The following is an 18,044-nucleotide window of genomic DNA, read 5'->3' on the forward strand; positions in this document are numbered from 1 at the left end:
ACTGAAAAGCTTAATATCAGATGGGACCTACTTCATTGTGAATCTGGAAAAAACCAATGTGCACTTCAAGCCGAATTATGCATTTTAGTATGATTCACGAAATTTTGATGCCTTTTGGAGTATCCTCTGGTGCCCTGTTTCTTTTATGGTGTAGTGTAAGCTCTCTTAGTGCTTTATACACACGAACATGTGGGCTTTCTACACCACTGCAGTTGCACACGCACAATAATTCGTTTTTGGCGCTCTCTGGCAACTGGTAAATCGAACCTATAACTAACAGTATTGTGAACGGTGGTTAGAAAAGCGTTACTTTCAAAGTTAATTTCTTTTTACGCAAGATGAATTATGTTACGTGTGTGAAAGTGGGATGGATATCTAAATCACAGAGCGTTCGAAACTGAACAGTTTGAGGACCAGCCACTTCAAGAATTTCGAGCCGAGGCATTTATGTCACAATTTTAAATTTACTGGCACATTTGTGTGATGTATCTTAAAGTATATCACACCAAAAAAAGACCAATATTACACGTGAAAGCTTAGCTCTTCTTGTATATATATATACGGTACTGTGTACATTAATGTAAACCATTAACTTTTCCTCTTGTGTGTTCGCGCTATGTAACCAGTAATCTTGCTAGTGGCTGACTATAACACGTGTCCTATGCTCTGAATAGCTGCTGTCATCGGCTGGCGAGATCTCGTGGCTTGAGATATGACTCGCTTACAAAAGGACATCACAACCTCGGTTGCAACGCTCCGGAAACTAACAAGCTGTGTTTGGTGCAATTCGAATTTATACTTTCGTAATACGAAAATATGCAGCGTATATGTTGCTGCAAATCAAAGGTCTTTCCAAAACTTCTCTGCTCCGGCTTTTCTTTTTTTTCCGGGAAGTTCTACGCGATTATATAAAACGTTAACCATTCAAAGGATTGATAAGTTTTACAGTTCCGAGGGAACTTTTTCTGTGCTAAGTGACAGTAGGTCGCCCGGGAAAAAGCATATTTTTTAAACGGGATATCCGGGAGAAATCCGGGAATAATCCGGGAATTTTTTTTCCTTGTCCCTGTATACACCCTGTAAAAGTACGAAATTTGTTTTGACCTTTTGAGAAGTGTCGAGGTACAGTGTACTTAAAATAAAAAATTACACGTAAATGCCCTGCTGCTTGCAATCTGGCCTTGGCTGCCATCTACGTGTGTGTGTGTGTGTGTGTGTGTGCGTGTGTGTGTGTGTGTGTGTGTGTGTGTGTGTGTGTGTGTGAACAACATTTCCCAGTTTTCAGTGTAATGAGATTAAAAATAATGCTGTAAATCTTTTAGGAGGAGAAAATATCTTCAGCAAACAATTTTAATGAATTTTTCAAAGCATGTACAAAATTTGTAATGGGTTTCAGTTAAGATGTTACACAACAATTGTGTGATTCATGTAAATATACACCCTCCCTTCAACCCAAAAATTTTTCAGGACACTTTTTTTATGCCTTAATTCAACAGTTTTATTTGCTATAGATATTTTTGAACAGTTACTACCTTGCAGAGGAGTGGAGCAAACTTGGAGAGATGTTGTAACTACCCACATCTAATGCATTTGTGTTAAATTTCAGGTATTTCGATATGGAAATGCTATCTCATCCAAGTCCCATGAAATTGGAATCCGATGAGGGTTTTTCTGATGTTAATGTAATGGATTTGGTACATGGAGATGGTTATGGTTCTTCAGACATATCACCAGATAAGAATTTGGAGGATCGTAAGAAGGGGCCGATTGGTATGTGCGCAGTACCATATAATTTATTTTCTTATTTATATGAGTTTTTGTTTACTTTTAGGTTTCTGTAATTCGAACTCTATACTTGCATATACAATTTTTTTATTGTTTTCATGTGAATAAATAATAATTCAACAACAGTTTTACAAATGAGAAAGTGTTTTAAAAAGCTCTCATGTTATGGATTATGTGGAGGTTGTGAATCATGTTAGGAACCAATTTTGAGTCTGTAGCTGTAGTTAAAGTAAAGCTGGAATGATGTGGATGTTTTTGGAATTAAAATGGTGAAGAGGAGGAGAATAGAATTTTCATTCAAGTTTCAAAACTGACCAGTTATAGGTCACTTTCTCCACTCACCAATGATTAGTTGTTCTCTATCATAATTTTTTCCATTTATTATTTTTATTGTGAGAAATACCATATATTTCATGTATTAGTGCAACATCCCCTCGGTGGAAATGCCTGAGGTTGAGAGATGGTGTCTTGATGATTGGTTTGCTAATACGAAACATACACGTTTGATTGACTTCTGTTTTATTCTATAGTCACTGACAGGAAATTTGTATACCATGCTGACCTTGGGGAGTGTAATCATCTCTCTTTTGTTGGGACTCATATTGTATGGTGTTGATTTTATGTTACTTGCTGCAATACTTAGCACTGAAGCATAAAATGCAGGTTTACAAGAGGAAGAAATAAGGAAAGAAAAAATAGGAATGTGGATGTTCTCATAAAATTACCATTGCTAACTTGGAAAACTAATATAAGAATTTCTGTAAAATTCATCAAAGTGTTTTTTTCCCTTCATTTCTTAAATACCAATTAGTGCTATACTGTTTTTTATGTGAAACATCAAGAGCTTTAATCTCTGTTTGGTCTTGGAAAAGTTGAGTGTGTTGTAGGTCTAATGAATAAAATATGATGTATAATGTTTAAGATATTGATAGGATAATTAATTTGATGAATTAATGTGACTGATAGCTAAATACAAGAAATTATTTGTGTGTGACTAATGTGTCCATTTTTGTATTGATATTGCTCATATTTTTGCCAGTAAAACTAGCAACTAATCTTCTTTCTGTGGATGACACAGGTTTGCGATTTGATGGTCAGACAATCCAGAACATACAGTCAGAGTTGGCAGCTGCTGGTGTGGTTAGAACAGGGAGCCTGATTCCATTTTCTCCAAATGTTGTTGCAGCAGCCAAGATGTCATCTCCACCGCCAATATTACGTAAAAGTATAACTCGAAAGCCAATAAAAGTTGAGCCATGTGACAATTCCCTTGACAATTTTGCATTGAGTGAAATGGCTGCTTCTTATCAGGTATGTTGCAGCTTACCTTACCTTCAAAATATTTGGAAGGAACTTGGGGAAGTGCATGGAAATAGTTTGTAGTATTAGGCCTAAGATAGTTCCCTAAAGTAAATAAATGTTTTTACTACAGATATGTCAAACATACATGTTGTTTACTATTTGGTGAAGGCAGTTTTAATATAATTGGAAACTAAGGCAGTGTAATGTGTTACTCATACGTAGGCTCAAAAATCTCAACCACTTAATACAGTGTTACTATTCTGTTACATTTCAAGGAGTGTTGGCAGAAATATTGTTTTGATTCATTCATTCAGTCATTGTGTTCTGTGGATTCCTTCAAGATGTATAACATTTAGTTATGTGGAACAAAACAGAAGCAAATTGTAGAAATTTAATCTTTATATTGTATTAATAATAAACTACCACTATACAAATCTTCTGTCCGTCCTTATGGCTGCATAATTTAATTAAGCTTCTGCCTTCTGAGTTGTAGGAAGTAGCTTAGATTATCATTTACTTGATTGCATTGGTTACAGTGTCTGAATGACACTGAGTCACACCTCTCGACTTTAATTTCTCTAAAATTGTTGAAACATACCTTCACATGTGGGAAGGAAGCATGGCACTTTATACAAGAAATTTTAATTAATTTCTACCCTCCCCCCCCCCCAAACACACACACACACACACACACACACACACACACACACACACACACACACACACACACACACACACACACACACATTATCTTCTCTTTGTTCCTAAATTGCTGACTTGGCGATTCTTTGATGCCTCGCAATGTATCCTATCAGCTTATCCTTTGTTTTAGTAGACAAGTTGTGCCTAGTAGACAAGTTGTGCCATTAATGTCTCTTCTTTCCGATTCTGTTCTGTATCACATCATTAATTACCTGATGTACTCATTTGATTTTCAACCTTCTTGTGTAGAACTATATTCACAATGATTCTATTGTTATCGGAACTGCTTTAGTGCACATTTCACGCAAGGACAACTGCAGACAAATGCCTTCAGAGAAGACTGCTTAACACTTACCTTTATGTTGCACATTCTTTTTCAGAAACACGTTTTGTGCTATAGTCAATTTACATTTTATAGTCTTTCTACTTCAGATGTTGTCATTTGTTTTATTGCCCAAATAGTAAAACTTATCTGCTACTTTTAGTGTTTAATTTCCTAATCTAATTCCTTCAGCATCATCAGATATATTTCGACAACCTTGGCTTGCTCTTCTTTTACTTTCGCTGATGTTCATCTTACAGTCTCTTTTCAAGACACTGTTCATTTCATTCAACTGCTCTTCCATTTATATTACTGTCTCTGACACAATGTCATCAACAAACCTCAAATTTTTATTTCTTCTCCCATAACTTTAATTCCATCCCCAAATTTTTCTTCATTGTCCTTCACTGCTAGCTCAGTGTGCAGATTGAATAACCCTGTCTCAATTCGTTGTCAAGTGCTGCTCGTCGTTCTGTTGTTTGACTCCTGTCTGGTTTCTGTGCAAGTGGTTGATAACATTTCACTCACCGTCTTTTATTCCTGCCACCCTCAGAATATCGGTGAGCGAGTGTATTCCAGTCAACATAGTCAAAAGCATTTTGTAAATCTGTGTGTTGTAACTGTAGGTTTGCCTTTCTTCACTTGATCACCTAAGACAAGTCACAGGGCTCACTATTGCCTTGCATATTCAGGAACCCAAACTGATCATCAATGAGGTTGGCTTCCACCATTTTTCAGCTCTTCAGCACCTACCTTCTGTGGAAATGAAGTTATTATATTCTTCTTGAAATCTGTGGGTATGTCTCCCAACTTGTATGTTCTGCACAGTGTGGGCCGAAATAGTAGTATATTTTCTTGGCATCTTCAGTAATTCTGAGGGTGTGGTTTACTCAAAATGTGCGTTTTAGATTTAAGTCTTTCAGCGTTGTGTCAAATTATTCTTGCAATATCACATCTCCATCTCCCTATCGCTTTCCGTAATGTTATTTTCAAGTTTGTTTTCTTTGTACAGTCCTATAAATTTATTCCACTTTTCAGCCCTCCCTTCTTTGCATAGCATAGTCTTGGAATATAAACTCTTAATATTGATACTGGTGTTTCTCGTTTCTCCAAATTGTCTTATCAGTTTTCTATAGTGGCATCTATCTTTCCCATAGCTTTGGATGCTTCCTACAGATTTGCATTTCTCCTCCAGCCAGTATTGCTCTACAATTTTGCACTTCTGACAAGCTTATTTTTCTCCAAGTCTGTATTCCCTTTTCCCTGATTTAGTTCCTGTTTTTTTCTGCGTATAGACGGGTTTCCAGATGTGCAGCATTTAACAACTTGGCAAGAGGAAGTTTTTCCTCGCCATTTGGCTGTCAGTTTTCAGACATGTTATTGTAATTGTAATTTTATTAACCCTGTAGATCATACATTGTGTATGAAGCAGCACATGATGATATAGGACAAGTAAAAAAATGATGAGGTGATACATATTTTAAAAACTTATGGCAGGGAACTTGTAATGATACAAGTGTTCATGTGTACATGTGTAATGCCAAGAAACAGAAGGGGTGGGTGGAATATGAATGAGCCTTGCTCCTTGTATCATATATATAGACACACACACACGAAGTAGAATAACTTTAGTCATGTCAAAAAAAGTTCTTTTCTACCACATTTCCGTGTACAGAGTAGGGGGGGGGGGGGGGGGGGGGGAGTGGCAATGTTGTACACAAAATTTTTTGAAAATATGATGCAATTGGATAAATTAAAAATCTGCTCACGAAATGGTGCCATGCACAAACATATAAAAGGTTAAGGAAATGTGCAAGCTTTAGGAGCCAGTAGTCGCTCTTCCTCCTGGCAGGAGAGTTCAAAGGGAAGGAAGAGGACTGGCAAAGTTTAGCAAAAGGGGAGAGTTCAGAAAAGTCACACAGAACCCTGGGTCAGGGGTGACCCACCAAGTGGGATGAGAAGGAAATTTTTTATCATTATTGCTTGAAAATTTTCAGTCGTGTGATTTTATGGGTAATGATATTGGTGATAGTTGTACCTGTTTGAAAGCTGCCGCAGGTTTGCCTGTGATATTTTCACCATAGCTGATGAGCATTCCAAAACCAACTCAGTTTGTTTTGGAATGCAACTGATCATGGTTGCTAAACTTAGATGTCATTCAGCTGAAGTTACCATCTTTACTAGGGGAGGAATCTTAAACAACTACAGACGTATTATACACACAAGACATTAAACTTCAGTTGCAAATTTAAGGCTGTAAAAGTAAATGTTAGTTGTAAAAATTGTTGTATAGCAACTCAAGAGGAAATTCTTAAACTGTTTTCAGCTGTTATAATGTGAGAGGCAGTTTTTGTGTGTATGTTAAAATTGTTTCAGGCATCTGACATGAGTGATTCCCCAGCATACAGTACAAATCTGCTTTGTAGTCCATCAACACCTGGGAAATCAGTTCCATTCAGTCCTTTGCAGGTAAAACCTGAAAAGTAGAGAATGTAATAAACTTATAAATATGAAATTTTTTTCCTGTTAAACGTTAAGTGAGAGCACTGGCAGTCTGTGGCAACATACTGTTACCATTTTTGTTAATACTGTGTTTGAAAGAAAAGGAAAAAAAAAAGTTCTTTCTGTCAGATGTCACAACTTCCTTCTGTAGATTTTTCTCTTTTAGCAAAGCATTTTTGTTCTAGAAATTAGTTTTACTTAACATGACAGTCATTTTAGTGGAATGAATTTATTCTCAGATTAATCCTACTTTTAATTATTATGACTAATACAATTATTAATTTTATTTGCAGTTCCTGAATACCAGTTTTTCGCTTGAAGACAATTTTTCAAGTCCTTTCCGTCGCTTTGCTACTGGCCAGTCCACACCTGTTCGTGGTGGAGGAGCAGATGAAGCTCAACAAGAAGATAGTCCTGGACCATTGTGTACGCCTAACCCCCCTCTCCCAGTTGGTCTCTTCAAGAAGGAACCATCTAGCAAAGAACACTGTACGCCAAGCAAGTCGAGGCGCAGTCTGCTTAGTACACCACGGACACCAACTCCTTTTAAGGATGCTTTGGCTGAATGCCAAAAGAAGGGCGGTGTGAACTACATGGTAAGATGGATTAATAACATAATACATTTATGTGCTTTCTTTTGGTACTAACAAGGGGAAGGCCTCAGACATGGCCAACCGATTCGGCTCAAATTTAGCAGGTTGCTTGTGTACGAAACGAAGGACTCTTAAAATATTTTGGCTCAACACCCCCACAATTTTGAGAACATCACCCCTAAAGGCTATAACGAGCAATCAACTCAAAATTGGAGGGATCGATAGATAATTGTTAATAGGGCATTTTTCATCATCAGGTATGGGGTCCGCAAACGCAAACTTTTCCAGAAATCGAGGAAAGAAACTTTTACAACTGCTGCTTCTGTACCCAAATGGTAAATGCTTTGTGCCGACGGCGGCGATATTGCAACGGCCAAGGTAACTGGCTGGAAATCGGAAAACCCGGGTTCGAATCTCGAAGAAACCTAGCGGATGTTCTTTTCATTTGTATTTTACCATATCTCAGTTGATACGGATAGGAGGGTTAATAAGGTAAGTAAATCAACAAAGAATGATAATAATAAGGTAGGCAAACTAATTTCCCAAACGCCGTGAGTTAGCAAAGTATTAAAATTTTAAGCCTTGTCACATGAAAACAACTCCGAGTAAGAGTGCTGCGAATTCCTCACGAGGGATCACAGGTAGCCTACCGCGTGATGCTTGTTTACTGCGAGGCACGGGACAGAATGCACGCGGGGAGAGTTATGTTGTCCTGGTTGCCTCTTCGTCATATCATAGTTGTGAACCTGGTGTCCAGTACGAACCTTATAGACGTCAATCATAAAGAGTTGTTTTCTGTCATTAGGCTGCCGAGATCATTGCGGATACACTTCGTGATTTTTCCATTGTTAATGCGCCAAATGAAATACGTTTTGTGAATGAATACAGTGTTCTTCCATAAGTAACATACAATGAGTACTGTATATAGTTTGTAGTAATTAGCTTGTCTGTTTATGCTGTAGTAACTAGTTATTGTTTGTGGTGTCATATCTTTCAGGTGCATAATCTGAATAATGGACGATGTACACCCTTCGACTAGCACTGTAATATATAGTTGGGAGCCTGTCACAGACGATGGCAAGCGGGAAGTAACCGACGCTGTGTTTTGCTTTGTAAAAGTGTTGCAGGACAGATGCATTATCAATGCACTACCAGAAGCAGGCAGTTCTGTTTCTCGGCGTTTCAGATTGATAGGAGTGGCTATCGTTGAGCAATTTTTGGAGCTGACAAATGAAATGACTTTTGTAGATACTGAAGTACTATACCATGAAGACGAAGCAGAAGGTGATTCAGTGGAAGATATCCTGACTTGTGAATCGCAAAATGGTCATAACACTTTGGAAATCTCCATGTCACTGGGAATGTGTGCTTGATCTGTTCCCGATGAGTATTACGAACTGGTTACTAAACAATTGAAGTGCGGTGCTATACCCCTTGGAGTGAAAGTAAAGGCGGTAGTGCTAGCCAGGAATCATCCAAATTGGAGCTTACAAACACTGAAAAAGAATGGAGCAACAACAGCCCTGAAAGGGAAGGAGGACTTGAAATTGTGGGAAAGTGATATCGTTAAAGGAGGGACAAGATATGACAAATACCATTTGTCGAATCTCGTTGTCGTAATGAGAATGTAACAACGAGAATACTTCAGGAGTGGGCTGCAGGGGCAGCACTTCAATATACGGCCAACAAAGATTTTACGTTTGCTGCATCATTATCTTGGGCAAGAAATTTCAAATCAGAGTATAAAATTCTTCAATGAAACGTCACTAAATACGTCTCATAAGGAGGTACAAAATATAGAAGATATACAGAAAGTGGCGGCTCTTTTGAGCACGCAAGCGGCGTCACTTATGACCAGTTTTAATCGTGATTACGTGATCAACACTGATCAAACAGGATGCGAGTATTGGGTGAACATTCAACGCACATTATCACATACGGGAGAAAAATGAACCCTTGTCACAGTTGGTTGTAAAAAAAAGTAACACATTCGTACACGGTGCAATATGCCATCACAGCCTCTGGAAAAGTGTTGCCTAAGGTTTTCCTGTGTTTACAAGAAACGAATGTTACATTTGGTCCTCGGGTTATAGAAGAGGTCAGTCGTTTAAACAAATCATTGAAAAATGTTTACATTACCTGCCCCAAATCCGGGAAACTGACAAATGCGATTTACAGAACATTTCTTGAGAATGTTTTAAAACCATACGTTTCTGATAGCAATTTTTGTCTGATATTGGTTTCCTGGAGTGTTCAAATTAATACTACAATATATGACACAATGTTTATAGATGGCGAGGGTCAGCTGATGTGCAGAGTAAAAGCAATACTGCCAAACTGCATACCTGTGTGCCAGCTGTGTGATGTTTATTTCTATCACCTGGTTAACAACTTTATTTGCAGGCTTCAGAATTGCAGTGCAGTGTGCTTCTGGAAACCCAGCGGGAATTGCACAACTGCACAGATGCAATAACTATTCACGGCATAATTCATAACTAACTTCCAGCACTGATTTTTCAGGCAATGAAATCGTATGTGTGGTAAGCGTCAAAATTAATTCCCGAAAAAGACGTATTTTTAAATATAAACCAAGTTCGTTTTCCGCCAACTCTTCGGAAGGAACAGTGTAGCTGTTGAAAGATTGCATTCATTAGATGTTCTTGGTGCTGTGAGTATATGTTTCGAATGTTTATATGACAAGTACCATCCATTTAGTTGTTCGAAGAAAAGTGAGGTCACATAACAGTGACTGGAAGAGCCATTGTAAAGTGATGTGGAGTAACATTTTAGTTGTTTACTATCCCAAAAGGTTTGAGAAATTTATTTGCCTACCTTATTATTATCATTCCTTATTGATTTACTTACCTTATTAACCCTTCTATCCCTATCAACTGAGATATGGAAAAATACAAATGAAAAGAACATCATCCGCTAGATTTCTTCGAGATTCGAACCCGGGTTCTGCGATTCCCAGCAAGTTACCTTGGCTGTTGTGCTATCGGTGCTGTTGGCAAAAAGCGTTTACCGTGTAGGTATAGTAGCGGCAGTTGTAAAAGTTTCTTACCGCGATTTCTGAAAGAGTATGCGTTTTTGGACCTCATACCTGATGATGAAAAATGCTCTATTTACAATTATCTATCGATCCTGCCAATTTTGAGTCAATTGCTCATCATAACCTTTATGGGTGATTTTTTTTTCAAAAATGCGGGGGTGTTGACCCAAAATATCTTAGATTCCTTCGTTTTAGGTTGTGCACAAGCGACCTGCCAAATTTGAGCCGAATCAGTTGGGCGTGTCTGAGGCATTGCCCTTGTAAGTTGCACGACTGTGTGTTGGGAGGTGGAAGTGGATATTAATTTGATAGGATAGTAAATTTGTTCTGTAATTTTTCATGGCTTCCTTGTTTCTGGTGTGTTGTAGAGCAGTGATTCACATCAGTATGTAATACAGCGTGAATGGCAGCATTTGAGCCTCCCTTAGTTGTTGAGTTTGAATGTCTTTGTCTATGGAACCATGTCATGCCATTTACAATTGATATGCAACCTATTAATATGGAAAATAAACTCTGTTTCCTAATATCCATTGTGCAGTGGCAACTGTAAGAAAATAATCATAAGAGCAGTTTGTAAATTTAAAATGCAAGTAAGGGACGCCTTTATTATGCTCACATAAATTTATTGGTGATGGTAAGGTGAAAGGAGGTAATGAAACAGACTGTCTTTAAAGAATTTTTTGTAGTAAGAGAAATGTACCACCTAAGTTTTAGTAGCATTAGATTATTAGAGAATGTTGCTTGTACGTTAACATTGAAAGTTGTTCTGTTTTTTGATTTCGAGGGTAGTAGTGACAAACAAATTTGTATTGATAGTTTTTAACATAAAGAAAAAAATATTGTTTAAATGTTTTTGTATATTTTGATGTGTTTGTTCATGACAGAGGAGGATATGGAGAATTGTAGATATACATTTCATTTTTAGCTACCTTCTTTGTCAGTGTATCCTCCAGGAGAGGGAGGTAGGGGAGATATTTACAGTACTCGTACTAATGGAACTATTGTCAAAGCTTAAAGTAATCACCCAGAATTCTGCTACTTTTCTCCTTGTCCATCCTCTCTGCCAGGTAACGCTGACTGAGATGAAAAGTACCTCTTCTTGACTGTGGAAGATGAGAAATTTTCAACTAATAGTACTGCAGGTTATCGTTGTTATGATGTGGGAGGAAATTCAAAATGCATTTCATTCTGTAATTTTCATATTTCTGTACACTTTTGACTAACTAGTCCACAGAATACCACATACGAATGCATATAATTTTCTTGTTTTTCATTTTTGATTTCTGCCTTAGTTGATTGTCTTAATAAACTTTTTTGCATATTTTTAATGTTTTTCTAACAACTTTTCATATTAATGATGGTATCACATTTAATAAACTTTTTTGCATATTTTTAATGTTTTTCTAACAACTTTTCATATTAATGATGGTATCACATTTTGTACAAGTAATTTGTGTGTTTTATTTTTTTTTATAAAAATTTATGTGAGAGATCTGTTTTATTCGTTTCTGGGCCTAAAAGTAGAATGGTGAAAAGATCCTGTCAGTTATTTTGGTTTTTCATGAACTTTTCATTTTGAAAGCATGTTTTATGAAGCAACATCTTTTTATTCTTAAGCTTCAATGACACTTCCCCTTATTGAGAATTATTGATCACTAATAGCTTCATCACGAGTATGTGGAGCTCTATTTCCCACAATGCATTGCATTTTCCGATATTAGTGTAACACCTTCATCTGCATCATTGTCATTGATATGAAGCAATAAATAGTTACGGATTTGACCTCCTGATTGCCATTGCTTCTTAATATTAAAATGTGTCCCCTTGATATTATGAACTCCCACTGTTTATATTCACTTTCACAGTATAGGTTTTTGGTTCCATTCTCGTTGTTTCCACATTGTAATCAAATACTAAATTTCTACGTTGAGTGCACTCTATCAGATGTTCACCCAACTCCAAAGCTAAATGCTGTATTGTGGAAGTATGGTCGACCATATCTTTGATCAGTCTCAAGAGTCATCCAACCCCCCCCCACCCATGCCCTTAAAAAAATAATAGATACTACAGTTTGCTTGTTCAATCCTTCAAAATGTTGAAGTTCATTGAATAAATGCTTCAATTATTAAATCAATTCATGCATGAGGTGATTTGTACTGAAAAGTGGAAGTTAATTCTGTACAATTAATTACGAGGGCCGTTCAGAAAGTAACCTCCGGTTGATTTAAAAAAATACACCAAGTTAAATAAAAATATTTTAATATATACATCTTACAACTACATCTTTGCACTATTTTTCTACATAGTCTCCATAGCGATTGAGGCACTTATCGTATCTCTGCACAAGCTTTGAAATTCCTTCTGCATAAAAATCACCCGCTTGTGCCTGGAGCCAGCCTGTGCCGCATCTTTGAGCTCTTCGTCGTCATCAAACCGCTGTGACCCGAGCCATTTCTTCAAATGCATGAAGAGGTGATAATCACTTGGCGCCAGGTCTGGGCTGTAAGGTGGATGGTTGATAACGTCCCACTTGAAGGACTCAAGAAGGGCCGTTGTTCTGCGAGCAGAGTGAGGACGGGCGTTATCGTGCAAAAAAACGATACCGGAAGTCAGCGTACCACGGCGTTTGTTCTGTATAGCCCATCGTAACTTTTTTTATTGTTTCACAGTACACGTCTTGATTAATGGTCGTACCACGTTCCATGAATTCAACCAACAACACCCCTTTGGCACCCCAAAACACCGTTGCCATCAGTTTTCTGGCAGAAAAATTTTGCGAGGCTTTTCTTGGTTTGGTAGGCGAATTTGAATGTGCCCACATCTTTGCTTGTTCTTTTGTCTCAGGGTTCACGTACTTAATCCAGGTTTCGTCACCGGTCACGATTCTGTTTAACAATGGTTCTCCTTCGTCCTCATAACGTGACAGAAAGTCTAATGCAGAGGCCATTCTTTGAGTTTTGTGGTGGTCGGTAAGAATTTTGGGCACCCATCGTGCACAGAACTTACGGTAACCCAATCTTGCTGTCACTATCTCGTACAAGAGAGTCTTAGAAATCTGTGGAAAACCAGTAGACAACTCCGACATTGAGAAACGTCGATTTTCACGAACTTTTGCATCAACTGTCTGAACGAGTTCGTCAGTCACCAATGATGGTCTACCACTCCTCTCTTCATCATGAACGTTTTCTCGTCCACTTTTAAATAAACGTACCCATTCACGGACAACTCCTTCACTCATAACTCTTGGTTCGTACACGGCACAAAGCTCACGATGAATAGCTGCTGCAGAATATTCTTTGGCTGTAAAAAACCTTATGACAGCACGCACTTCACATTTGGCGGGGTTTTCTATTGCAGCACACATTTCAAACTGCCACAAAAACTAAACTAGCGCAGGTACGACGTTCACTCGACCACGGCTTGATGCCGACTGACCTGTTGAGTGCGTGAACGCACAGATGGCGTCGCTACTCCCCCCACAACCCGCACTGTGACCGATCGGAGGTTACTTTCTGAACCGCCCTCGTACTTCACCAAGAAAGTGAGGTCGAAAGAAAATGAAGGGATAATGAACAGGAACTTTATAGATCTGAAAGATGACGTGATTCATGAATAATGAAGGAAAAAATTAGATTCTCACTCTGCTCCTCATTCTCATTGAAATAGTAACTACAGTAGATCTACAATTATCCAAGTTCTGACTATCCAAATTGCTAATGATCCAAATCATAAGATAATGATTCTGTCTCTGCACACTATTATCCTTCCCTCTGTGAACCTAGTGCAAGTGCAGTATGAACGTTATTGGGATGATGAGTGACCGTCACCAGGTGGACTTTTACTGTTCCTCCTGATTGCTAGTCACTCTGTGTGTCATGTACTTCCTGACTGTACTCGTTGTTTTGTTTGTTAATGCCTTTTGTTGTCCACCATGGCTTCCAAATTAAAATGTATTGTGTTATTGTTAGCAGGATAGATAAAAATTTTTTAGAGCAATCAGATAGAGCAGTTAGGAGTAAACAGTTGACTGAGATGTACGATGTAGGACAAGCAACGATTTCAGATATTATAAGGAGCAAACTAAACTTTTAAACTTCGTATCAGCACTTGAAAATGAAGATGGAAGTTCCTCAAGAAAAACAGTGAAGGCAGCAACAAACAAAAAATTTAGATGATGCCATTTTCAGCTGGTTTTTGCAGCAAAGTTCCATGGGAAAACTAATTTTTGGTCCGATTCTTTGTGAAAAAGCTAAGATCTTAGCTCAGAAGCTTGGTTGTTCATCCTTTAAAGCTAGTAATAGTTGGCTAAGAGATTTTAAGTGCAAGCACACCGTCTGTGAAATAGATTTAAGTGTCGAGAAATTATGAGCAGACTCCAAAGCTGTAGAAGATTTTATTGAAAAATTTAAAGTTGTAGCAGACTCCCGTGATGCTGGACTTTTGTACAATGCTGATGAAACATGTCTTGTTCAGAAAGCTCTGCCTAAAACCATTTTAGCATCTAATAGGGAATGTAGTGCTCCAGGACAAATTTAGTAAGACTGTGTTACGGTGCTTACCTATGCAATCTCTGTGTTACGCTATACAATACCCCTTTTGTTGATAAGGAAGTCAAAAAGCCCAAGAGTATTTCAAAATGTGAGAAAGCTTCCCCTCTTCTTATAAAAACCAACCCAAGGCTTGGAGGTCGGCAGCATTGTTTATCGAGTGGTACAATGAAATTTTCATCTGTGAAGTGAAAAAGCAACAAAAATCTCTTGGAAAGGAAGGCAGTGGAATATTTTGATTGTTGATAATGCACCAACTCCTTCCACCGGAGAACTGTTGGAAAGAGGAAATGGCCAATTTACAACAATCTTTTAACTGCCAAAAGTCCAAGCTTGTTGCCACCAGTGGACCAGTCTATCGGAAACCATGAAACACCATTACAGAAGGAAAATTTTGTTAAAGAGTGATGACAAAGAAGGTGTGTTTGGTAATGACAGAAAAAAAACATAAATGTTAAAAATTTTGCTTACGTGGTATCTGAAGTTTTGAGCTTGGTTAAGGCAGTCAATCTAAACATGCATGGAACAAGTTGAAAGGCATATCAACTGAAGAGGAGAAGGAAAAGGAGAAAAAGGCAAAAGCAGCTCAGGAAAAGGAAATGGAAGACACAGGAGAAGATGAGGATGTCAAATTAAACACCTTTCAGCCGTCTAGTTTCCAAACTTACTTTATTTGGCTACCAGTTTTGGTGATTTACTACGCCATCTTCAGACCCTTGACCGATGTGTAGGAAGATTCCACCTCACTTCAGGTGAAAGGTGTTTAATTTGACATCCTGTACTGAACAGCCGAGTCCCTCAACTATCTCTGAAATGATGGACATACAGAGGAGAAGATGAGGATGACGTATCACTTGAGGAATCAAGAAACATTCTTTTGAAAATTCCTGAATGTTCAGAAGTTAGTGCTGAAGATACTGCAGAAAGGATGGTGTGTGTTTCGTCAGACCCTGGGTTTCAAATTCTAAATGATGATGAACTTATTGAAAGTGTGAGAGAAGAAAATGTCGAGCAAGATGACCTTAATGTGGAAGTTGAAGCATACACGGGACCATCAGCTAGTGAAGTGTTTGCTGGCTTCGAAATTTCGTTGAAGTGGATGGATGGTCAGCCCGAGTGTGACCACAAGCAACTTCTCACTGTGAAGCCCACGTGCGACTTGGCTGCCTGAAAACGGATGAAGACAGTCAAACAGCTTACTTTGACCAAGATGTTCAGGAAGCAGTCACTTTCAGCACCTATACTGTACAGTTCGCTATATAACATGTACGTAAAAGTGTTGCATTTTCATTTTAATTAATTAAAATCTTTTTTTCTTCAAATTTTTTCTTCTTCCATTTTCAAAATACAGTACTGTATGTACAGTATGTAGTTGTAGTAGTATGGTATTCTGTCTTGCAGCAGGTCTTGTCATGGGTTAAGCCTCTTCACTTTTGTCTGTCCATAGCTAGTCTTTTCATTTGTGAATATTGGTCTCCTTTGATATTGTCCAGCATTTCATATCTTCTTTTTCCTCTTCCCATTTTCCCTCCACCTCTCCTTCTATTCCTTCCTTCAGTAAACAGTCCCTCCTCAAACATTGTCCAATCCAGTTCTGTTTTCTCTTTCTGATGACTTTCAACATGTTTCTTTCCTCTCCAACTCTTCGTAATATTTCTTCATTCCTTACTTGGTCTTCCCGTTTCACTTTTTTCCATTCTTCTCAATATCCACATCTCTAGTGCCTCCAATCTTCTTTCGTCTTCCTTCCTCAATGTCGGTCTCAGCCCCATACAGTGTCAAACTCCAGATGTAACATTTGGCAAGTCTTTTCCTCAGATCTTAATTTAGTGGTCCGCAAAGTAATTTCTATTTCCTCTTGAATCCTTCTTTTGCCATTGCAATTCTTTTCCTAATTTCTGTTGAGCAATGCATATCATCCATTACTTCCCAAGTAATTGAAGTTATTCACTTGCTCTGTTTTTTCTCCCCCTATTTTCATACGACGTTTTCTACCCTTTCCTCCAATTACCATGCTTTTCGTTTTCTTCTTGTTAATCTTCATTCCATATTCTTCTAATTTTGTGTTTAGATCATCTAACATTTGTTCCATCTCTCTTGCATGCTCTACCATCACAACCATGTCGTCTGCAAATCTTATTCACCCCACTCTCCAAGCCCCTATACAAACTCCTCTCTTTCCATCAAAACTTTCATTTATAATTTCCTCCAGATAGATATTGAACAGTGTTGGTGATAAACAACCACCTTGTCTTGCACCTCTTCCCAGTTCAATTTCTTCACTCATCACACCACCTATTCTTACTCTTGCTCTCTGATCAAATATAAATTTCTAATTAGCTGTCTATCACTCCAGTCAACTCCATGTATCCTTAGTATTTCCACCAGTTTGCCCCATCTGGCACACTGGAAAGCCTTCTCAAGATCAATGAACACAAAGTACGCCTTCCTTTTCTTCTCTGTGTACCTCTCCCCTATCATTCTCAATAGTGCAGCAGCATCTTTAGCTCCCACTCCTCACCTGAAACCAAATTGTTTATCTCCTATTACGCAATTCAGCTTTCCATATAGCCTTCTATTGAGCGTCCTCGGCAAGACTTTGGCTGCATGCGATATCTCTGTTACTCACATTTTTTGCTGTTCTTTTTCTTTTCTATAGGTATTAAGATACTTTCTGTAAAGTCCTTTGGCCATTTTCCTGTTATGTATATTTGATTACATAATTATTCAATCCACTCCCTTTTCCCTTCTTTCTCCAATGACTTTAACAGTTCCCCAGGAATCTCATCAATTCCCATTGCCTTTCCATTTTTCATCTCCTTCATAGATGCTTCAATCTCACTAGTTAGTATTGCATTTCCTTTGTCATCATCTGCAACTTTTATCTTCTTCTTCTATCCCAAGCTCTTCTTCACTTGGTCGGCTGTCTGCAGCATAAGCCATTCTCTATATTCTTCCCATCATCTCATTATTTCTTGGGGTTCACTCACCATTTTACCATCTGCTGCCTCTGCTTCCTTTAGTCCATTGTTGTTTCTCTTTCCCCTGGATGTCAAATCCATTGCTTCTTTGTACATCAAATCATATTATCCTTCTTACTCTAATTTATCTATCTTGTCACACATTTCTGTCAACTATTTCTCCTTTGCTTTTTCTGTCTCCCTTCTTAATTCGTTATTTAACCTCCTGTAGTTGCGCTTCCCTTCTGTGTTTACAGTTTCCATTTCCTGTGGTCAGCC

The 18,044-nt window shown here is 38.1% G+C and overlaps 1 protein-coding gene across 3 annotated transcripts in view; it reads left to right on the forward strand.

The window, feature by feature from the left end:
- Nucleotides 1-18,044, forward strand: part of LOC126190811 (myb-related protein B) — a 221,632-nt gene that overhangs the window by 186,780 nt on the left and 16,808 nt on the right. For all 3 annotated transcript variants that reach the window (XM_049931374.1, XM_049931373.1, XM_049931375.1), the window contains 4 exons: nt 1,607-1,770; nt 2,864-3,096; nt 6,488-6,580; nt 6,907-7,209. In XM_049931374.1, coding sequence (XP_049787331.1) covers nt 1,607-1,770; nt 2,864-3,096; nt 6,488-6,580; nt 6,907-7,209 — 793 coding nt within the window. The remainder of the gene's footprint in view (nt 1-1,606; nt 1,771-2,863; nt 3,097-6,487; nt 6,581-6,906; nt 7,210-18,044) is intronic.

Source organism: Schistocerca cancellata, chromosome 6 (assembly GCF_023864275.1).
Source record: "Schistocerca cancellata isolate TAMUIC-IGC-003103 chromosome 6, iqSchCanc2.1, whole genome shotgun sequence".
NCBI classification, from domain to species: Eukaryota; Metazoa; Arthropoda; class Insecta; order Orthoptera; family Acrididae; genus Schistocerca; species Schistocerca cancellata.